The sequence below is a fragment of the Branchiostoma belcheri genome, unplaced genomic scaffold (genome assembly GCF_001625305.1).
Source record: "Branchiostoma belcheri isolate BF01 breed outbred unplaced genomic scaffold, Haploidv18h27 scaffold282, whole genome shotgun sequence".
In the NCBI taxonomy this organism is placed as follows: domain Eukaryota; kingdom Metazoa; phylum Chordata; class Leptocardii; order Amphioxiformes; family Branchiostomatidae; genus Branchiostoma; species Branchiostoma belcheri.
The window spans coordinates 95,880-121,060 of record NW_017803890.1 but is presented as its reverse complement, the minus strand read 5'-3'; the positions used below and the strand labels follow the sequence as shown (position 1 = coordinate 121,060).

The 25,181-nt window shown below is 39.8% G+C and overlaps 1 protein-coding gene across 1 annotated transcript in view; it reads right to left on the bottom strand.

Moving 5' to 3' along the window:
* Positions 1-849: 849 nt before the first annotated feature.
* The window catches only part of LOC109472790 (uronyl 2-sulfotransferase-like), a 44,201-nt gene continuing 19,869 nt past the window's right edge, over positions 850-25,181 (bottom strand). Inside the window, exons 6-9 of the mRNA XM_019772644.1 lie at positions 20,636-20,777; positions 9,961-10,055; positions 6,005-6,171; positions 850-2,704 (exon numbers count right to left, since the gene is read on the bottom strand). Of these exons, the coding sequence (XP_019628203.1) occupies positions 2,025-2,704; positions 6,005-6,171; positions 9,961-10,055; positions 20,636-20,777 (1,084 nt within the window). The 3' untranslated portion in view covers positions 850-2,024. The remainder of the gene's footprint in view (positions 2,705-6,004; positions 6,172-9,960; positions 10,056-20,635; positions 20,778-25,181) is intronic.

Sequence of the window (25,181 nt, the reverse complement as noted above, 5' to 3'; positions counted from 1 at the left end):
ACTGGCTACAGATATATTAGTAAATTCTTTCAAACCAAAGCCTTATAGTATTTACTTTTTACAATTTACAGCAGTTAAAAAGCATGAATGCACAAAACAATATACAATATAGGTGTTATATGCTACGAAGGCTTTCAACGATCAAAGTCATGCCACCTGAGGTTGTTTTGAAGCAGATACATGGTTTGGGCTGAGTTGTAAACATCTTTCACTAAGTCTTGGTACTTTTTTTCTTACAAACTCGAGCCCAAAATAACATATCTGCTTGGAGATTACACAAAGGCACATGTTTATTATGGCTTTAGTCTACTACTGTAATTCCTGATTTTTTTTGCACGGTACTAGTGTTCAGGGTTTTCACGGTCACTGCTGTACCGCAAACTTGTATGATCACTGTTAACAAATAATTCCCCCTCTCCCCACCACCATGAACATATAGTTCCGTCCGTGAACACCTCCATTTTTTACAGACCGTGAAATTTTGCTACTGTGAACATCAAGTGAACTACAGTATTTTGGACATTTCGGAACCAAATGTCAATTCAATACAGAACTGACTACCGATTCTGAGGTAAATATGCTTTTAAAACACAGGAAAAAAAGGAATTTGATCAGTAGAGATCCTTTCAGCTCCTGAGCTAGTACTGGAAAGAACTAAAAACATCATCGAAAGAATTTGCCCAACTTAAGTACATGAATATCTTTTCATGCCGCAAAAGATTTGGAAAAACATGATATCAGACGGAACGTATCTTGACATCCAAAACTCTTGTGAAACTCTTGTGTTTATCAAATTTTGAAACATACAAAAATATTGCTGTAGAGTTAATGCTCTGTTCCAACTTCCAACACAACAAAGAAACTGAATTTTCAGTCAATCTCGTCGACCTTCATCCATGGAAGCACACATCTGATAAAGTTCTATATCGAGATGAACTGAAAATTGTTGGAACACAGCTTAAACTCTACAACTATGGATTCTACCAACACAGATGAGCTTTCATTCAAACACAAAAATATAGTCTGTAAGGTCACTTTGTACGAAATTCTCAACACCTGGAAATAATTCACTGGTCCACTGAGCATTCAATACTTATGGTCTATATCATCTGTGGTTAAGCGAAGGCACTTTGGTTTAAATGATGTAACAGATCAGCTTTTCAACTCTGACAGAACAAAAATTGCAATGAATTCTTATATCCACAATTAAGTACTTGTACCTTCCACCAGAAATTCACAATTTATATTTTCCCATAACAGCATAAAACATTTGTCAAATCTACACCATATTAAGACCATTTTTTTTCAAATTATTACTTACATATTCCTTAATTGCCTAAAAGAACTACATGAAATATTAGCCTTATTACTTCAAATTTGGATCCTTTGAAAATATACGGTCACTTCTATGCTTAAGTAGACATGTGCACAGTACAAAACCTCTGAGAAGTTTTTTTCACAGAAAAAATATTAGGATACACCATTCTACTACACAACAGGAACATGAATAGCAAGTATTCATTTAGGCTGCACCAATTTAATCTATTGGCTACCAGATATGCCTGCTTAATTTTTTTTCTAATTTGCAAAAAAACAAAAAACAACAAGGATTCAGGTTCTGAATCAACTGCAAAATGCTCATATTTTGGAAGAAACAGTTAGAGGAAGCTCTTTGTCTTTCTACTTGTTACAGTTTTTTCATCTATCAATGCACTGGTTTGATGAAAGTTTAAAACTCATTGTTTCAATTACAAACCAGCCTGGTATGTTGACTTTGGGGCTATTATACTAGGCCTGTTGTTATTTTTGCTCTGTTGCTTCATTTTTTTTTTCTGGAAAAATCTGATGGCCAACAAATCAAATTGGTGTGGCCTTATATCAAATACACTCCAGATTGGCTAGTTGTAGAAGAGCACATACATGGACAAATAATTGGACATAACTTTGGAGATGCCAGATACAGTGTACTTAAGGGTGGGACACTGACAATAGTAGATGTTAAGTACTGTTGGAATACGTCATCCTTAATCTTCCCTATCATCTTCATCATCTTCATCTTCATCATCATCGTAGTTGTCCTCTTCATTGTCTTCAGTGTTGTGTGTTTTACTGAGGGTTTCAGAAGTCCTAGAGTTGAGGTTATCCTGAACAGCAGCACTCACTATACGTTGAGCCTGTTCTAAAACTCTTTCCATTTCTGTGCCACCCGATAAGGCATTTTGATCCCTGGTATTAGGATAAACATTCTGTGGAAAAACTTCTTTTACATGCAAAACATGTTTCTGCGTCTCATCTATTGGTGCTTGTCTTGGATCAACTCTTTTGATTGGTTCTTGTGGAATTTTTGGTATCGTGGCAGCCCCCGCCGTGCTGTCAGAAGCCTTTCTTTCATCCTCGTATTCGTTTTCGTTTTCGTCGTAATCCTTGTTGTCTGCTCCCACTGCTATAACCGGCTGTTCTCGGGCGTACGACGTCAGCTTGGTCGATTTACTGGCCATGATTTCCTTGTAGAGTGGATCGCTTCTGTAGGCTACCTGGTCAGGGGTGGAGGGGATGCCCAGTTTGTTTTTCAGGTTGTGGAAAATGTCGCGGACGAAGTAGTAGAACTCGTACTCCAGCTTCATTCTCCGTCGGAACTTGTCTCGGATGAACGGTGAAGGTGTCGGCTTTTTCGCAGTCTTAGAGCTGTTGTAAAGCTGCCGTACTGTGGAGGAAGAGAGAGAATGTTACTTCCTCATAGTTTGTACACAACCACTAAACTATGGTGAATGATGATAAATAAAGAGACTCTTTTTGTGAAACCAAGTGTTTTATTCAGCCGACGTTTCGGTGACCGTCTGTCACCTTCCTCTGGCAAATTTTGACTGGTTCACATTGCACTGCACAGGTGTGGCACAAGCTGACCCTAGCAAAAACCCAAAGATCTAGCCTTTTTTATTGAAACATCTTTCTACCTCACATCTGAATTTCAATCCCTTAATTCTTGAAAGTCATTTCACACAATTTCAGAAGCAATTTCTCTTCAGTAAATTGGGTGAAATATTTCTCCACAAGCAAACAGGTGGACGGGTCCTTGAGACAGCCCCAATGCATTGCTAAATTTTATTTGTTGGAGCATTTTTGCCGACATCTAAAAAGAAAATTTGAAAAAAAAGGAAGGAAATCCCTTCTTACTGACGAAACCAGAAACACAACATTAATTTTCCTAGGCCCAAGGCTTCTCCATGGTCAGTCCAGTCATACCTGACCAGCTGCACACAATTCAGGCATTCCAGTCCGTGCTAAATGTCCGAGACACGTGAAACAAGTGTTTACCTTTGCAGCCCTTTATTCATCCGCCTTCAAATAAACATCAACAAGCATCTACCCGCTGGTGTTTAGCACTGGTGCAGCTGGTCTGCTCTAGTCTACCAATGGTCGTCCTTGGTTTGGACCAAATACCATTTTCTGCTTGATTGGGTGTGAAATTTCCGCAGTTTACCCCAAAACACAGAGGGGATACCAAAGAAGGCCATGTTTATTGTTGGTCAGTTTGTGGGGTCTCCAACCTGCACATAGCAGGGCAGGGGTATGTTGTGTTCTTTATCAGCAATGCAGACCAAAAATGTGTTCAAGCTACAGCCAAATGACTCTACAGTACAAATGACTCTAATCATTCAGTTTGATTTTTTGCACCGCAGTCATTCCTCAGTAAGACATCTTGAGCAGCATGGTTCCCGTTTTGAGCCTTTTTTCAGTGCTTCACTCAGCTCAGACTAGTTTTGCTGTTGTGACTTCTTCAGTCTGCGTGGCGAAGGTGGGTCCAGATGTCTTTAATACTGAGGAATGATTCTACTCTACAAACTACTGCTAAATTGTATCCTACCTGTAATTACCAATACTTCAAGGCAGGGTTCTAACCTTTTCCGTCAATATTGTAGGAACTTAGTGGTATGTGACAGAAAAACTTCTAAACCAATCAGTCAACGTTGACGTACAAAATTGACAAAAATCTTTGGTCATCATATAAAAACATCAAAAGGATCACTAACAACCACTCTCGACCCCATGATTTGCCTCTCAAAATCAATGCGGGAAATTGAAAATCCAAAAGTCTCCCAGGCCCCCCCACCCCCTACATGTAGATTGTGAGCACTCTTCCCCCTGGCCCAATCATGAAAAAAATTAGAGCTGGCTAGCGCTCTTGCCCTGAACCACCATCACCTATTTACAAGTGGGCAGTTTTTAACACCAGTAGCCAGGATTTTATGGAGCAGGACCTAAAGAACACAAACACGTGAAACCTGACAACCTTTGGGTTGAACACTTGTGGAGAGATCAAACTACCAGATGAGACCACTCAGTCTCACAACCAGGCTTTTAGCTAGGATTTTTTGGTGGGCGTCCATTTTTTTTTATTGTATGCTATGCACAGTGAAGACCTGCTGAGTGCAAGATTTTAGGGGGGCTTTTTTGAAATTCATAATGCTCTCAAACACTACTTTCTGCATTTTCAGGTGTAAATTTGAGTTTTTTCCTTCAGTAAACCATCATTTTTGTATTTATAGTAAGGCTGAAGGGAGGCATGTGTGCATGGCAAGGGTTGGGAGTGGAAAAAATAGGGCGTCTTTAGGGTGTCCTACAAAAAAGTAGGGCATCCAATTTCTTATTATTTTCAGTACAGGGCGTCCAAAAGACACCCTGGACACCCCCTAGCTAAAAACCTGCTCACAACAAATGTGCAAATGTACTGAAGCTCATTTTTAATCTCTCTCACTCTCAATCCAGGGCATCATCACTCCTACAGAGGAACCCCTCCCTAGACTTGCTCCACTGTCATCTTAGTTTTTAATCATCATTATATTAATTAATACCATTATCATACATACAGTATGAATCATGGGCAGTTAGGATTTGGAAAATCCTTGTAATATCTACTCTCGATTATGCACTGTTAACTACTTTGTACTTTCTGGATGCCAAAAAAAAGGCTTGAAATACTTCCGTAAATCACTTAAATTTGTATTTGTGGTAGCAAAATTTCGCGATCTGAGAAAAATGGACTGTTCGCAGACCTCTATGTTTGCAGTGGTGGCAGGTGCAGAAGAGAGAAAGTCTACAAATAATTTGTTTAAGGTAATGATAAATTTACAGTACAGAAATGACTACAAATGTAAAAGTATGGCAAAAAAAATGTGATTTACAGCTTCACAAAGATGTGACTTGGCCATTGGTTAAGTGGCCGACAAATTTGTCCACAGTCATACAGGCAACTTTTTCCTCGAAAGAACTTTTTAAAGTACAAATGTACTTCACAGGATGGGAGGACGGAGCCCGGCAATGTTTGTGTACGTTCTGGGTGGAAACAAGAAAGGGGGCACATGGGGGTGAGGTCAGGACAGGTCAACATGTCTCACAACAGCTGTAAATACAGCCTGGACTTGTCCTGACAGCACCGCTAATGGAACAGTCCAGGACAGCACTCTCATGGCACCAGTGCACTGTTTAAACTCCAAGCAGATGTTGGGAGAAAAAATTTGCTATGCAATTTCGGGGCAGCAAAACGAAATAGGAATGGATGAGAATATCTGTCTGATATTGATATTAACTGCCATTTCACATTTTCATACTTGAGGCATTTAAATTACCCAAGGAGACCCTTTGTTTTTTGGGTACCACCAATAATTATATGACTACATTGTGTTGTAGCTAGGAAAGCTTTTTGTGGGTGTTCCTTTTGTATAGCCTAAAGACTTCATTAGTATTACCGGTAGTACAGTTTTTATCATTACTTACTCATGTTTTGCACGTATATGTGATGTTTATAATGTACAATATTGTTTTGTATTGCCTTATTGTAGTATTTGGGAGGGCAACTTGTGATGGTGTTACACCAACTAGTATTTTGCCCTTCCCTTCATACATTTTGTACCGGTGGTGAATTATATAATGAATAAATATACATAAATAATGAAAAATATGATGAAATAGATAAATAAAGCAAATAAAAAAGACAACAACCTACCCCACTGAGGTGGGTTCTCCCACACAGACATGGCTCCTTTGAAGAAGTTAGGCAGCAGGTGTTCGAAGACCCTCAATGTGTCGTTAAACTCCTCCAGAATCCCCACAACTAGAAACTTGTCCAAGACGTTGTCTTTGGCCTTCTCCAGTGCCCATCGTGATGGCTCCCTGAAATCACAGTGAAACATTAAAAAATGTGTTCAGCAGCACAATAGATAGAACTATCTCCATACATTTAGGCCATGCTGATTTGATTACAATAATGTCATTTTGACGCTTGGTCATTTTGTAACTTTATGTATTGTTTAATGTGTCGGTTTCATTGTCTTCATGTGTAACTTGTTGTCACGGGGCATTCCTGAAAAGCAGTGTTTTTAAATAGCACTGAGGTTTCTACCCTGTTTAAATAAAACAGAAATAAATAAATAAATAAATACATTTACATGTATATGGATGAAATCCTCTGTAGCTGCTTTGTATGAGTAACAGTTTGGTCAAAAACCTTTTTTTTAAACGGACGAAAATTCATGTGCGCGGATGTCATCCTTGAAATTAAATCAACATGGCCTTATTATCTTAGCCACAGGCATATACATGTAGCACGTCGGCAGAACGTACTGCGCCTGCGCAGAACCCCGTATTCTCACGTTTTTCGTTGGGTTTTTGGTCAACGTTGCATCATAATTTTGCCTGTTGCAGAGGATATTCGTTCCGACACAACATTTGGAAACTACTGTCAAAATGCTAACCTTATATGAGCGAATACAACCTTATATGAGACATTCTGCCGAAGTCCTACATGTATGTACAATACATTACGGGTTTCGCGCAGGTCCAGTACGTTCTGCCGACGTGCTCAGGCACATGTGTACAGTGAGCATCAAAGGCACTCAGAGAGCACAGACCTCCACCATTTTGGCTATGCAATAAAAGACCATATGACACCAATAACACTGAAATGCAACAGTTCACCATCTTGTTGTTTGAGTGACACACAGAGTTATCACAGTGTCCTGTCACCACACCAAGCCTACTTGTGCATCCTTCTTACCGACTAGTGTCTGCTGTGTAGAGAAACCTATCCTCTCCACCTGGGGGTTCTGGATGTGATATCCTTGATGGTTGGATACATGGGATGCAGATATAAGTACAGTCAAACTTGCCCAAGTCACCACCTCTATAACACGGCCATGTATGTGACCATAACGGCCAATTTTTCTCGTCCAGAGAGTTGCCTAAGCTGACCTAAGCTGACCAACACTACTGTCTGGTACTTTTTGGGACCGCACATGGCCCGATAATTGACTATGATAACCACGCCATTTTCAAGCATTTGGCAGTAAACGTTTATTGAAAACTAGCAAGAAATTTTAACCAAATCGGCCAAATTGCCATTGATTTCAACAGTATGGAGTCTTTGCACAATGTAGAATGGCATTGAACATGACTGGGTCACTATGGGCAATACTAGTACCTTAGATGGTGTCCTTTATCAAGTACCTACATTGTACAATACTGATACCATGAAATTCTGTTTTGTTCTTTTCTCCACCATTCTTTAGAATTTGTTGTGTAAGAATTGACTGTGGTTGGATCAACCACAGTCAATTCTTACACAACAAATTCTAAAGAGGTTTGTCTGATAGTTCTTGACTTCCAGTCAAATATATCAAAGACTACCATGCTGTGATAGGCTCTTGTCCAAAAAAACTTGGCCTCTCCTCTGACTAATGTATTGTCTTCTTTCTGTATTGAGTAATGCTAGTATTTGTGTGGCATTCGTTTCTTCCACCTCCAACTTGTGTGTTTTCCAGCCGTTGCCTGCCAAACAAGTACAAGCTGCTACAGTCTAGGAGCAAGGCTCTGTGCGTGTCAAGGTTGTGTATGATGTGACAGCTCAAATAACATCATTTTGAAACAAACACACTCTCTCACACATTATCCGGGCATTGAGAAACTAACAACAGGAAGAAATTTATCACTCCTAGTTCTGCCATGGCACATTTTTGGCATTCGCTCCATGGAAATATTAATCTTCATCAGTGTAGGCTTTGTATGTTGGACAGCAGGAGTTTGTTACCTTCGCCAAGAAGGTTATGTTTTCAGGGGCGTTCGTGTATGTGTGTGTGTGTGTGTGTGTCTGTCTGTCTGTCTGTCTGTCTGTAAACACGATAACTTGAGAAGGCCTTGATGGATTATTTTGATACTTGGTAGGTGGGTAGGTCTTGATGAGACCTCAAAATGATTAGATTTTGGGCCCCCTAGCGGCTTGTTATGGTACTGCAGCTGAACTTCCGGTTTTGATATCTCATGATCTAGACATGCTATGGTGATGAAATTTGGATGGTAGGTAGCTCTCGTGCTGGGGAAGAAGTGACGTGAGTTTGGGTCCCCTAGCGGCTTGCTCTGGAACTGCAGGGATATATTCTTGAAATTATTCAAAAGGGGATAACTCAAGAACCGTTTGACGGATCGTCGTGATTTTTGGTATGTAGGTAGCTTACGTGATGTTTAATATAATTATGTGACAATTATGCAAATATGGATGTAATTTACATAATTTATGGGGAAATTCTATAAATCAGCTGCATTCCATGATAGGACAATTGAAGCTTGTGACATTGGTAATTGACAATGAGAGAAACACAGGAAGATATTGATTATGTTAATAATGACTTAATTTGCATAATTAATGAGAAAGTTTTATAATTATGTAATGATAACTGCCTGGAATTTCATACTTGTGGTATTTGAAAGTTTAGTTGAGGTGAACATCATTAAACATGATTTATTCTAATCAGCACCTCATTTGCATAATTTATTAGGAAATGCTAGAATGCATTGTTTGTTAATATAAGACTGTCTTTTGGTTGAGATTATGACAAAATGATATAATTCATGAAAATTAGGTTCCTATATCTTAAATCAGGGGGGAATAATCTAATCTATAATTTGTCAGTCATAAAGATTAACATCATTTGGCGAAGGTATGAGATCGGGGAACTCTAGTTTGTACATGTAACAGATTTGGAAATCTGACATCACCTGAATCTAACAAATTTCAAGTTGATGAAATACTTGGGTAACATGCCTACTGTAAATGGTATACATGTAATATTATTACTGTGTACGGTGAGACAGTGGTTAATATGAAATGTTTGTCATACATGTACATTGTATTTTAAGCATTAAAATAAACATTTAAGATCAAAACAATTACTGTAATTCACTTTACGTTCATGGTAGCAAAAGTTCAAGGTCTGATAAAAATGGAAGTGTTCACGGAACTACATGTATACATTCGTGGGTGGCGGCAGATGCAGAAAAAGAAAGTCGGTGAATTATTTATGAACAGTAATGATAAGTTTGTGGGACAGAAGTGACCATGAAAACTGCAAACATATACATTTGTACATATACGTATCACAAATAAATCAGGAATTTTTTTGTAGAGAAACACATTTTCTTGTAGAGCCTACACAGTATTAGTAGTAAATGAACTTGCAATTCGAATCAATCTAGTCATGTGACCTGTGTTGACCTTTTAACCTCGTGGTCACGTGACTGTCCTTTTCATCTCCTCTAAACATCATTCAATACAAACAATTCCTTTCTACCTGTTTGAGATGGGGCTTTCAAAATACTCTCACAATCTAGTGACAGACACATTTTCGGAATAGTTCCTACCACCTCACTTCCTCACACATCCACAACAAATACTGATTTTTTTCATGGTACTTTAAGGTTTGTGCGATCACTTCTGTACTGCAAACTTATCATTGCCATGAACAAATAATTTATGGACTTTCTTTTTTTCTGGACCTGATGCCACCATGAATATACACTGCAGTTCGTATTGCTCCGACATTTTTCACACACCGCGAGCTTTTACCACCATGAACATAAAGTGAATTACAGTACGTCAGGGTACAGGACAAAAGTGCATTGAGGACGTACCTGCAGCCTGGTCTCTGTCCGCAGAAGAAGGGGATGATGTAATGCAGTCCCCGCGTACACTCCACCTGTTCCTCCAGCACACACGCATCGAAGCTCTGTACAACCAGAACAACAGGACAGTTTGTTAGCAACATTGATCAAGTCACTAATTACTAAGAAGACACAGCAAAATATGTAGGTAGAATAAGATACTTCTTTATTGTGCATTGAACGAGTCTAACCTTTTTCTGCTCTTCCTCACTAACTGAAATGTAAAATGTTGCTTCCACTTTGTAATACAGTAACTGCAAAAACTACTAGCAAAATTTTTATAGCAAATTTCCCCGATTTTCTATTGCCGCTACAAATTTACCGGTAGCCTATGTACCAGACTGTTTCCAGGGTCTACATAGGCCAATTTCTCATAGGCCTAGCTTGCTGTGGGTCTGGCATCCAGGCTACTACAAATTCTGCCAAGCTTGCTATATTTCTAGTATTTTGCTAGAACAGGGTCTTATAAATCAGCCCACTTTTTTCTTCCAGACAAAAAACAAAGTATGTAAGCCCCAGGCTTAAGGACGAACATGGTCAGACAGCACTTAAGACGCTGGCAGACACTTCCTTTGTTTTGTGTCTTAAGGGATCTGGCTCGATTCCTACAATACCACCAGGGGAGCCCAGTGAAACTTGTTGTTGTAGCGTGGATGTCATACATCTCCAGACCTGACTCTCCAGGAAACACAACAGACCTCTTTGCTGAACAGCTGCCTGAAGAGATTTCAAGAGAGCCCAGACAGACTTTCAACAACTTTCCTCCACACCTTTTAAAGTGGACTCAGTCCGACTTAACAAAACTACCATATCCAACATTGCCAAGAACTGAATAATGCTAGTCATCAAGGGAACTGACAATGTCTTTCTTCTCAGGATCTACATTTCACCAGTTTTAAAAGTAAAGTTACCAGTACATGTATTTTGACTTCTTGTTGCTTTATGTTCATGTTGTGTGAGGATTAAACCTTTAGTATAAAGTCAGTAGCAGCACAACAAAATGGCATGCCTATTTCAACAACACAATAACCTAAAGAGATTATGACATATTTACGATAAAAAAGAAATTCCCAGGGGTCTACTTCTAGATACGTGTAGCTGAAGAATACCTAGGGTACGAAATGTAATGAAAACTAACTTTCCAACTCCCACATCTCCTCATTATATACTTGTAGGTAGTTCCAAAATGTATTACGTTACCATAGATAACCCTGTGCTGCCCTAAGGTGCAACTTTCCCTACTACTGACGACAGGTAAGCTGCACTTGAGGTGCTTTTATCAGGGGCTAGTGGTGTTCACTTTCACTGTTGTCTAGACTTCTTTTGACCTACTTGACTGTGTGCCCACACACAAACTTTGTACACGGTGAACATGAAGCTTTAGTTGTACACTGGAGATGCTGGTATCAGGACCCATTGGTGTTGACTTTCTGTGTTATCTGGATGAACTATGGCCTAGTTAAGTGAGTGCCCACACACAAACTTTGTAGGTACAGGGACACACAATATTAGTAAGGTGGATGCATTTGAGAAGAACCAGAATATTTTATGTATTACAAAATATTCACATGGCCACACCAATTCAATCAATTGGTTCTCAGATTTGCCTACTTAATTTTTTTGTATTTGAAAAAATAGATTTTACTTAGGTTTTGAATCAACTCCAAAATGCTCATAGTCATACTTTGGCCCCAACATACAGTTGAGGAAAGTCAATGTCTTCCTAGATACATTTTTTCACCTATCAATGTAGTGGTGAACCAGCCAGGTACATCATATGTTGACTCCTATTGTAGCATTTGGGGAAAACATAAGATGCCTCTTAGGCATGTTTTGTACTTTTTTTACCCCTTGATGCTTCATATTTTTCCTGAAAAAAATATGAGAGCCACCAAATCAAATTGGAGTGGCCTTAAACAAGATTTGAGAGAGCTCTTCCATATGACTTACATGTATACATATGGTTCCACTTTGCATCTGAACCTATCAACAATTTGACTTTCATCAATTCAAGTGCCAACTACACATCTCCAAATTAACAACAGCTTGAAACTATCTCATTCATCCCTTGACCTTTGGGAAAAACTACCAAACAAACAATGTCTAACAAGCACAAAGTACATTAAGGATCACTTTGTTAAAAAGGTTCTTACTCGGATCTCCTTTGCATCTGAGACCATCATTCAAGTGCCAACTTGAAACTATCTATTTGTCTCTTAATACTAGAGAAAAAAATATAGCAAACAATGGCTATTAATAAAGATCATTTTCTTTCTCTGACCTCTTTTCCTGCAGATGTTAAGACAGACTGGTGACACATCAAATCATTGCCTTGCTAATTACTACACAGACTGGGATCAAATGTAGCTGTGATGACTAATAAGTTCAAGAGCTACTGAAACAACCAGGGGCGAGTGGAAACACGAAATGTCCTGGCAGCCCAGGTTCGATACTTGTAATTAATTCTTGGGAGCTAGAAGATTCATGAACCCAACGCACTAAACACTAGACCAAAGGTCCGGACTGGTTACTTGGTGGCACTTGAACCCCACTGTTACACTACTCACCTCATGCACCTCACCTATTCCTTCGGCTAGACTACTCCACCTTTTCTTTTAAGGCTTCATCCTCAAATTTGACATCCCTGTACTACAAATATATGTGCATCACAGGTCTCCCACATCTCACAACATATACACATAGAATCGCCTGGTCATTCAGTCTCACTGGACAAAGTAAGAATCTTGGACTCAGAACCGGATTTCTTTGCACGAGGGATTAAAGAGGACATCTACATCAGGGCATTACAACCATCCCTCAGCAGAGACGGGGGGCGCCACAGACTTTCTGCAACCTATGATCCACTGCTGGGCAAAGGTTAGTAATAGCGCAGGCGCAGAGGGCCCAGTTTTAGTATATAGAGATGGCAATGTAATGTAGAGTGTAAAGAAGTCTTTTTCTAGGGAAATGTTGTTGTTTTGGACTTGGATGTTATAGGTAAGGGTTGTAGTATTTTAATTTTGGTGAAAAAACAGACTTGCAGCCATGTTTGTGTTGTCTGGCTGGCTGAAGAAGATATAGGTTTACATGCGGTCATCAGCTGTCCAGAGAGGTCAGGGGTCACTTCTCAATGTTTGGGTAGAATTCTCGCATGGTTTAGGTGCGTAGGATTTTGTCATTTTTTGGGAATGGAGACTTGAGAGGTTGGCCTACCCTGCCAATGTATGTTCTTCAAGGTCTAAAACTCAGGTATATGAATGTTGACCACGTTGTTTTGACATAATTCCCATATATTAACATAGGAAAGCCCTATTACTGTGCTGTGCCCTGCTCACGGAGTCACGTGTGTTATCTGCGTGACATCACAGAAGTGGTGGATTGCTCATTCCTTGATAAAGACTGGAGTTGTACAGTCGAAAATTTGGGTGAGTCCAATTTCTTGTGTTTGACATTACAGTTTAAACTTGCTTCATAATGACTTCTACCAACACAGATGAACTTTCAAGATACTGTATGTGCATCACAGTTTGCCATTACTCACAGGGCCAGTGTGGGAACCACGGAAACAACTAGGGGCGACTACATGTAGAAACGCTCCTGGGAATCGAACACGGGCCGCCAGCTCATGAACCCAACACCCTAACCACTAAGCCAAAAGGTCTGGACCTGTTACAGGTCAGTTGGTGGCACATACATGTAATACATGTACATTTGTACTGTTGCAAGTACCCCATACTTTATTAAAGCTAATCAAGAACAAGATGTTATGCCTTCAATTAATTTACAGTATTGTGAATGGTGAACTTCCAGGTCCAAAAAATTGAAATATACTGTAATTCACGATTTTTTTTTTTGCAGTACTTTTATGTTTGAGGTTTTCTTGTTCACTTCTGTACTGCAAACTTATCATTACTGGGAACAAATAATTTGCCTACCGGGTACTTTCTTCTTTTTCTGCACCTACCGCCACTGTGAACATACAATTGTATGTCCTGAGTTTTTCTCAGACTGCTAACTTTTGCTACCACGAACATAAAGTGTTCAATTGCAGTATGTATCATGGTAGATCTGAGGTCTGAGAGAGTGGCTGTTTATGATTAACGTCAGCAAAATTTGAGTATATCAAAGAAGCGTACAGTAGATCAAACTCTCTCACGTTCCATGTTTTTGGTGAGGGGATCAAATCACTATCATGGAACTCACCAGGGTGTTACTGATGAGACACACCTGAACAACTTACCTAACACAAAACAACTGTAGAACTAGGGCTGGTCCATTAAATGGCGAGAAGGGGGCAGTCACCTTTTAAACTCTCTGTTCTTCCAGTTAACCATCCTCCATTCACTTCAATACAAAGGCATGTTTACATCTTGTTGACAACAGATATTAAATGCCTTTCTTTGGGAAATCTAAAACAGTGAGAAACAAACCCCAAGATACCCCAGTAGTAGGTCCCCAGTAGTAGGTCCGATATTTTCTGGGTGGTACTCCAAAAATCATCCCAGGACGATCTTACCAGTAACCATTTTCTCAATTTTTGTCACACTTTTCAGCATTTTCACTCCATGAATGTCAATATACATGTACATTGGTGTTGTTTCAACTTAGTACAGTATGTAGTTCAGTAGCTAGAATATTGGCTAGAATATCTGGTTTTGAAGCCCTAAAAAGTGCAGTGGGCACCTTTAGAAATGTCTTTATCTGCCATCTTGTCAACAGCAACAATGGAATGGCCCTCATTATGGCCTCATACCTTGCTTTGTGTTAAAAAAGCTGTATGTAAAATGTATGTACATTGTACATCACATAGGAAGTGCAAAATCACCTAAACTTGACATTTGGGTTGCAAAGGGTCATACATATGTGAGGGTCTGCATGGGGGGTCCTCAACACGCTTTACGCTAAATTTATGGAGGCTCGCAACGCTTTACGTTAAATTCCGGGAGGCCGGCAACGCTTTACGCTAAATTCTGGCGATTCGCTACGAATAACGCTAAATTCAAGTTGGTGTTGCAACGTTGACTGATCAAATTCACCGACAACGTCGCAAACAATAGCTGTGACGTACACCTTGCAATGAAGCGCGCATGCAAGGTACTTCACACAGCATTCATAACTTTGTACATAACGGAACCCACTTTAGAACATTCACTTCACCAACCTGCATCTAAAACTCGTACCACCGGCGGATCCAGAAATTTATGAACGGCGGGGGCGCACCACCTGACGTGGCCGAAGGGGGGGGGGAGAGCACGAGAGGGTGGTTTCCCCCCTCTCGTTGGGGGGTGGGGCTCCCCCAGGAAATTTTTAAAATTGAGAGGCTCTCTGGTGTATTTTAGAGCCCGATTTCTGAGCAACTAACCAACGAACTATATATATATTACTGATTTTGTTCCGGTACATTCATATGCCCATCGGTACATTTTACGACTGAGAAAATAAAATACATGCATTGTAAATATGTTCGTAAATTTCTCGAAACGGGGTGAACAAGTTCGCGAAGAATTTTAGTTCGTGAAACAAAAGAACCAGATATAAAAAAAATGACTCTTTAAGGAGATGCCGCCTCTTGATAGACAACCCGCCGGACCACCGTATGCGATAAAATGCGCACAATCACGGGCATCGCGTGAGCCATGGTGGGATTGTACCGCACACATGGACCCAGATGAGACAGGCAAGAAAGGGACAGACAAGATGAAGCAGAGATGAAGATGCGACTAAAATTGACTCCAGATGTGCTCCCGCCACCCGGCCAATACTGACCAATAATAGCACAGAATTCCACTGATGTCATGGGTGCTCTCGTGTCCAGGTTAGACAATAGAAATCCTGGGTACGACGTTGACCAAACAGGTCATCCGCTGGTTGCTGGTTCGTCCGCTACGGCTTACGAAAAATGGGAGTCCAGACTACGATTTACAACGAATTTTTAGACTCGATTACGCTTTACGTGAAATGCGCTGGCTACGCTTTACGGGAAAATTTTGCCTCCTCACTACGAATTACGGTAAATAAAATAACTTCCCTACGAATTACGGGAAATTAAAAAGGCCCGCCTACGCCTTACGGAAAAGAGCATGCAGACCCTCATATGTGTAGCACCTCACCTCGCCAGTCCATAGCTGTGTGTTAAACCATAAAAAAACAGAGATCTTCTCAGATCTGACATTCCTGTTCTATAATTTGGGTTTACTGCAGTTCAAATGTCACAAGATTCCCCCAAGGCAACTGTCATCCCACTTTCCACAACAATGCATTTCAATGGGACTACCAGTAAATCACATAACAAGCTTCAGGTCATGAAGGATCAGTAAAGATTTTCAGGTCAGTGCATCTTACAGGTCAGAGCAGGGCACACCTGAGCTATCACTCAGTCTGAACAGATACACTCTGAAAAGGCCAATATGTAACATTATATGGACATTTTTATTCAAATATTATAAGACGCCAGCATATGAATGCAAAGGAAAAAGGGTTGGCCAAAAAAGCTGCCTCCATTATGAAATCTACGTGGTCATGAAGGTTGAACATGTGACTAAACACACAGACTATAGTATGGCGAATAAAATACACCCAGTCTCTTCATTTTCATTTCTTTACATCTTTTCCTTTTCTTCTTTACATCACTTTCCAATTTTTTGCATCTTTCTGCATATATTTGCTCATTTTGCAGCTGCTTTGTACAAATTTACAGTATGGTCGAAAACTTTTTTTGAAAACAGGCAAAAATTCACGGATGTCATACATATACATGTACAACACAATCAAATCAACATGGCCTAATGTGAAAGGATGAACCAGTGACAATAAAAAAAAAATAGACAGAATTTTGTGAGGCTTTTAGATAAGATATTTCTGTGTTAGTTCCCTACTATCAGAATATGTAACTAGCTTTACATGATGATAACATAATTCTAATTGCCATAGTATGTCAATCATGTTTATAGATAGCTGTTATATACATGTACCAGACTCCGGCACTCCGGAAAGAAAATTCACTGTTCCCATGCCAATGATGAGTTCTCTCCTAGCCTGGGTACAAGACCTACTGTACATGTAGTTTGGCTCCCAAGTCTTTATCATCTCTGCAAATACTAGTAGTCTGGTACCCAGGCTACATGTAGCTCTCTCCCAACATGTCCCACTCCCCCCTGAGCTGAGTTTACACCCTTTCTCTAATATTATCTATCCCGCCTAGCCTGGGTACCATCCTACTTGTATGCCGAGGCTCCCACACTCACTTCCCTATAAGTAGTACTTGTTAGGGATTAGCGAGTGTGGGAGCCCCGGCATACAAGTAGGATGGTACCCAGGCTATATCCCGCCAGGCGCAAGAGATTAAAATAAGACCCCCAGCTCCAACTCTGGGATCAGGCCTGGGCAAAGGGAATATCACGTCCCACGAGGTCTGGCACCCAGGCTATTGTATGTACAGTATTGAGTCCACAGAAGTCAGCCTGACAAGTTACATTACATATCATGTTTTAAAAAAAATGACCTTGTCTTCCCATGTGTTGCTGACCCTCTGTCACTGAAACGTGCCAGACGAATGAACTTCAGTATACCAAAGAAGAAAAACACAGTCCAGGTGACATGCACCATAAATCTCAGTTGGAGCAAGGACATACATGTATATATATAGAATACAACACCGGGTATTCCGTATCGCCCGAGGTATCGGCCCAACCGCGGGTCGGATCGCCCGACAGCCGCGATATCCTTGGTTTCGATCTTTAAGTACTTTGTGAATATATCTCAGACTGTTGTTGTCACCTTCAATTCCATCAATGATGATGATGTTACGTCGGCTTTGATTCTCCACCCCCTGCACATTTACTTCCATTGTTGTATACATGTATTTTGTAAAACTTTTATCATGTATGTGCTAAATGAATAAATAAATATAAATAAATAAATAGAAAGGTAGGTGTGGCCTAAAGTCGGTCAGACTGCTTGGGGGAAGGTCGTGAATGTGTGATGGGCTTAAGATATGGGAATCATTAAAGTATACCAGGAAGGTTGGTAGACAAAATAGAACCGGTGTCTGCCACGTTCAGACTGTTATCTGATATAGAAGAGTCAAAATAGTAAGACTTGAATAATCAGCTCCAAAATAAGTCTGGAAGTTCACGTGAGCAGCTGTGCCAACAATTACAAAAAGAAATTTGCAAGGAAACAGGAGATATGAGGCATATTGCATTTTATCATAGAGTCCATTCCGCGTCACCGAGTGGGTTTTTTCTCCATGTTTCTAATACGTTTGAATTATTTAGAAGAAAAGAATACCCCAGTAACAAAAGTTCTAAATTTTTCAAAAATTTGAAAATGAAAATTTGAATATATTTGAATTCATTTATATATTTCTGAAACATTTTGAATGTGACTGTACAAAGATCTCTTTCTTTAGAATAAATTTGAACTACCCATGTGTTTCTTTCACAATTCGAAATATTTAGAACTATTTCAAACAAATAACCAAATGGTAGATGTGGGTAATTGCCCCCATAAAAGTAGGTGCTAATCCGACTCTTCTGTCTTCTTCTGTATATTTTTAGATTTCACTGCTGGACACTGGTGGCTCTTTTGTTGTAAGGCATCAATGCCTGACACCCAGGCAGTCTACCCTGTACTCCACAGGGATGTGTGAATTACTTCCTTCCCATCCCACTGACCTATTTACAAAATGTTAGAAATAATTCGAAATAATGGTAAAAAATGGTAGAGTGCTGTTAGAAATATTTAGAAACTATTGGAAATGTCATAATCCACATCAGGAATATTTCAAACCTTTTAGAAAACCAGGGAATTATTTAGAATATTGACAAGATGTTCAAAATATTTCCAAATTATGAAATTTCTTAGACAAACAATTACAAAGAATTCAAAACATTTCTAAATAATGACAATAACAACCCACTCGGTGACGCGGAATTGACTCTAATGAAGCCAAATTTTTGGCCAATTTTTTTTTTTAATTGCACGCTCACATCAGTTTTGGGGTTCCAACGGGATGTCATCCATATAATCAAATCAACATGGCCTCCTGGATAAAAAGAATACAGACTAGGAATTCAGAAGCCCTCCAGGTTTTTCTCCTTATCTGAGTAGACATCAAGATCTTTCCAATATTGTGCCCAATTGTTGGGAAGGCCCTGAGTTCTCTCCTAGCCTGGCCTCGGTCCAAGGCAACATCACTGTGGGACTTGAACCCACAACCTCCTGATTCTAGGGAGAGTTCCCATAGTCACAAAGTTCACTCATTATCTGTGATTAGCATGCTAGGGAACAGCATACATGTGTACAAGGGCAGATAAGCGGGAATACTGTAGTCCAAACATGTTGTGTACATGTACAGCAGTTTTGTAGCCAGCTTCCGTCTTTCCATCATTAAAGAATTTTGCTTCTCATGATGGACAAAAATTTTGCCCAGTACGTCATCTTTGATGGACAAAAATCAGGTTGTAAATTTACCAGCAAAATTTTCCCTTCAAAATGCATGAAATAGTGCTTCTGAATCAGAGGATCAAGATTTCAACATTTTCCACGGCGCTCAACACGATATTACGCAAAATAGAATTGAGATGACAAAATATTTCAGGCTGCCTAGAACTCTGAAGTATTAATTTAAAAGAAATCCAAAGAAAGAAATTTGCATCACACCAAGAACCCAGACAGTTTTGGGGTGTGTGGGGAGGGGGGCTGAAGTGTAATAGTTATAGTCTCAGCTCTGGAATGTGTTTCTTGCATATTGCACTGGAGCCTGGTGGGACATTTCACTGTAGGCTAGCCTGAAACCCAGCCTTGTCAGCTGTCCGCTCCTAAAATTTTTTGTGGGCAGATCTTTAGCTATCATAACATGGCTGGATTTCAGGCTAAGTCTGTAGGCTTCATCTGTAGGTTAACATCATTTGGCGAAAGTATGAGATTGTTCTCTAGTTCTGAAATGATTCTGATGTTTAGCGATTTTATAGCACCAGTTGACCAGTCCTTGAAGATGACATTGAAGGAATGAGACAGAGCTCAAAACAGATACCCTGAGCGTGACACCAACTCCAAAGGAGGATTCTCCTGTCTCTGATCTTTCAACGGCTTTCATTCCCCACAGGCACAACATCACGCAGTCCAGAGGGGAGGCCGCACTTCCAAGGCCAGTGTCACGGCCAGACTAAAGACAGATCAAGCTACCTTTTTACATTGTTTGTTTTCATAGTTGGGTATCTGAAGAAAATGTTTCCAAAATATTTAGCAAAGTTTACTTAGGGAAAAGCATGCTGTCAATAGAGAAAGGCTTTTGACTAATGAGAAACTAGAGAGTCTCATTGTAGGACCTCCATTCTTCCCTACCTAAGCAGGGCTCAAAATTATTTTTTCTGCATACCTGTACTAGATCAGGTAGCATTGAAATTACCTGCACCAGACAAATTTTACCTGTACCACTGTATAATTAGACTTTGAAAAGTATAGGTCATACTGATTCAGAAACCATTGCGATTATTTAACAGCAAATATAGAACATTATGCTAAATCCACATACATGTACCGGTAAGTACATTCTATCGTGCATGTATATTCTTTCTTGATAAAATAGGTGTCTGAGCTTCCATAGTTGGTTTTGTAACATAATTAAGAGTCACAGACTCACTCGTAATTTGTCCTCCTCCTTCAGGTGTCCACCTCTGTCATCCGACCTCCCATCACCATATCTCTTGAAGTAGTAAGAAGACACCAGTCGGTCGAAAGGGTCTCGAATCATGTTGATGTAGACAGGCTGTCTTGCGCCAAACCTGGAGCAAAAACAAGTACATCATAAATACATGTGTGTTACTGTACATACGTCCACACCAATTTAATCAATTAAATCAATTTGTTCACCCCCACTTCATTTTTTTTCTGATTTTTGTCCCCAATAGTTAACACATGTAGTTTAAAGAAACCTCGTATCTTTTGGGGCTATCAGAAGATGCCTAGGCCTGTTTTTTGTTCTGCCCTGTCGCCTTCATATTTTTTCTGAAAAAACAAACCAACAAACCAAATTGTTGTGGCCTAAAAAGGCTATGAATGTATAGCTATAGTTTACTGCCACTTACAGATACTGGACCAGGAACCGATTTTACTGGTAATAATGTTTTAAAGTTTTTCTCTTTTTTCTTGTTTACAAAATTTGGTCTGTAAGAAGGAACTGATTTTTGTGAGTACTATACACAAACTGCTCAACCTGAAAAGTAACAGCAGAATGTTAACGTTGTTTCTCTTACAAACATGATCTCCAGATGAAAGTTTTTCATTTCTGTTGTCAGAAAGTGAGAGAAATATTTTTTTACCCTCCTTCACCCCTTTCAAGAAGACCAAAGCCACCCATATTGTTTCACAGCACTTATCTTGCCAGCACAAGTTCAACTGACATTTGCTCCAGACCAATACATCATGTAATAGTACCGCAACCTTTACAAATGTACAAGCTGGTCATAACAACTAAACAAGTCTTATGTTCCTAATGCTGACAATCTGCTGGCTGATATTCCTGAATCCAACAACAAAATTTTTTGGGTACATTCGCTAACTTACAACATCTTTAAACACTTCCAGTATTAGTGAAAGTCTCTGAAGTGTAACAAGATTACTTTTTTCAAAGTCAAGTTTATTTTTTTTATTCACACAAAGCTCAAATTCAAAGGACTTCCTAAAACCAACACCTGGTCCTTTCCCTTACTGTTTATTTGCCACCCCTGAGTAACTACTTTGCCATTCTTCCACTGTGTATCTCTTAATTGTCTCTTAATCCTCTGATCAAGGTTATGACCCTTGACCCAGCATGTTGACCCCTTTAGGCAGTCTTTATTCCGGACGCTTTTCAAAACAGCAAGAGATTCTGTGCTGAACAAAAGGCTGCGTCAACAAGGAATAAGATGCCCACATGTATTGTGCTGACGTTTCTGGCAGCCCTGTCACCTGTGACCTGTACTGATCCTCAGGTGAAACATGTGCAGTACACAGTGTACAAAGATTGGTTACGGTTGTCCAAAATGTCAGTCACATTGGACTAAAAGATGTGTCAGAACTCAAGACAGAAGCTAAAAGCCCCTGACACACATCAATGACCTTCTCCCGAATTTGTTCCCAAAAACCAGCCGACCAGATTCGGCTAACATTCGGGATCACTCTGACCAGATTTAAGCCACACCTTACTTTCTACATGACTCAAAATGAATTTGAGTTAAATTTGAATCAAATTTGACCCTGAACACTGCTGTCTTATAGTCAAATATCAGCCAACTGCGGACAAACCCCCGAACATTTGAAACATTTTGAAACATTCGGCTGGTGAAGCTGAATAGTGGGTGAATTCGCCGAACACCAGCCGACTTTGCACCTAGTACCTACTCCTAACTATGGCATGGTGGGGTCTGGGTACGTTCAGCTGGTGTTTGGGAGCCCACATTCAAGAATGTATGACAGGGGCTTTGAGGGATTTCATCAGAATGGAAGAATGAGCCCTTATCATACATACATGTCCCTTTACATTTACATCTTTCATCATCATCAATTAGCCCCCTCCTCCCTAGGAGTTGGGGCAAGAACCAGTTTCTTTCCTATTCAAATCAACTACTTTCTGGATGCTCTACATTTTTACCCAGTTCAGAAACTAAAAAAATAGTCAAAGTCACAAGTCTTTTTTGATCCTAACCCACAAAAACTGGTGTCTGTTCATTACATGTATGTGTTAGTTCAATTTACTGCAATTCATTATTTTTTCGCGGTACTTTTATATTCGTATTTTTTTGCGTGGTCACTTCTGTACCACGAATTTATCATTACCACGAACAAATTATTTGCCAACTTTCTTTCTTCTGTACCTGCAATAGTTCCGCAAACGTGTTCATTTTTCTCAGACCGCGAATTTTGCTTGACAGTCCACCCATCCAATTAAAATTTACACAACTTTGCCGTCTGCATTAAGATGAAATGTCTTGCCTCGCCACAGTGAAGTCGTCTGGAGAAAAGCCAGAAAACCTGCAAGTTCTCACCCTCCCCCTGTCCTCTGCCATAGGTCGGGAGTAGCGACAGACAACAGCCAGTACAGAGACCCAGCACAACAAAACCCCTTTCTCTCTCTCTTCTGTCTATCCTCAGAACTTCAATCCCTTTATCCATGACCCTCATTACTATGTATTTCATCTGATCAAAGGAGAGGAAAATGCTAGCATTAATTTATTAAATTACTACCTTGTTCCAGTGCCACAGTACATGTACATCCAATCTTACAATGCTGAAACCCTAGGCCTTGCAGTTGATTAACTGCAAAGGCAGTGGTCTTGCCAGCTATGAACTGGAAAGTTGTAACTTAATTTTGTTGTAATGTCACTGAGTCACGGCACTGCAAACACTCAAGAAACAAACCATCTCATTTAGGGAGATTCTGAACTAACAGATTCTGCTAGATGCTGCTCTGTGTGGAGGCACACTTAAGGCTTTTTTCCTGCAAATGTACTACTGTATCAAAGTAAACAGTGATACACATGTAGCCTGTTCTGGTTTTCATCACGTCATGTTTTGTCATGCAAATACAACATAAGGAAGGTGAACTTTTCACCCGCAGAGAACACAGGATGGTCCCAGGGAAACGCTGTGCTAAACCCAATCAGACATTTCCTCCGGTCACTATGGCAACAGCATCTTGTCAGCAAACAACATAGGATACAGCTAAACATTCACAGCTGTTACTGGTCCAGGAATACAGGGCATGACCTCTTCTATGACCCTGTTACCCTTCCATTCAGATTTCAGAACTATATTTAGATACATGTATACTAGTCATCTGCATAATCATTTCAGCATGTATCCCATACAGAATGATGAATGAGCGAGTGAGTGAATGAATGATCAGGAAATCAGAAAGGGGGATGAGAGAGAGAGAGAGACACAGAGAGAGACAGAACAAAGTAGAAGGAACAAGAGTTTTCGACTATATACAGAACCCCATAATTATGCATCATGCATTGCTTTTCCTTTGAAGCAGATATCCCTATCCAGGTCATGCAGTGTCCAAACCAAAAGGAATTGGATACTGTAATTCACTTTTATGTTTGCGCCTACTATAACAAAAGCACACAGTCTGAGAAAAATGGACATGTTCGCCAAACTATATGTTTGCGGTGGCAGCAGGTACAGAAGAAAGAAAGTTGGCAAATCATTTGTTCATGGTAATGATAAGTTTGCAGTATAGAAGTGACCTAGAAAACTGCGAACATAAAACTACTGTGAAAAAAATGTTGAATTACAGTACTTTTTCTTTGAAGCGGATATCCCTATCCAGGTCATGCAGTATTCAAACCAAAGGAATGGTGCCAGTGAGATACCCCAACCAAACATAGCATAATGTTTTCTTTTCCTACATCTGTGACTCACTGTTAGATTCGGCTGTCAGGAGTTAAAACATGTGACATGTAATGACTATGAAAAACTTCTGGATCAGAAATTGCTGCCATTGCTTTGATTTTATTCACCATTCTGATTGACAGATCTCTCCAAACCATTGAACCCCATGTAGTTATGGGCATCATACCTTATAAATGTGGAAAAAGAATCTAGCTTTAAGTCATCATCATCATATATCCATAACATTAAGCCGGTGAGGTACATTGGATGAAGTTATCATTCTGACATTTTCTATCATTTTGTAGGGCAAATCTAAAATGTGGACAAGAAAATGGCTCTATAACTTCTCTTTTAGGAAAACATTAGTCAAATACATGGGACCTTGAATGGCATGACCTTACTCTGAGTCTGAACACTTACAAAAACATTCTAATCTTTCTCACTCTCTTCTACTAGAAGGACATAGGAGACCCGTGCGAATGAAAATCCTTTCAAGATGTACTACTGTAACCTTCCTCCTGACCATTACAGCCATGTTGTCAACTTCCAGCTGTGACCTGTGGTGACCTGTCCCTGCAAGTCATCTATAACATTGTACATACATGTAGCATTCAGAACAGCACTTCCATTTATCCTCTTTTGCCTATAAACAAAGGGACGGAAATGCACATATTTCTGTTCTTCCTCAGAGTGATATTACAATGTACAAGTACATTGTACATGTAAATTAGCTCAAATCTGGGTTAAACTTTCACTCACTTTATGGACTTTCACAGATCAGCAACACTTCGTTGCATCCATTGTTTGGAAAG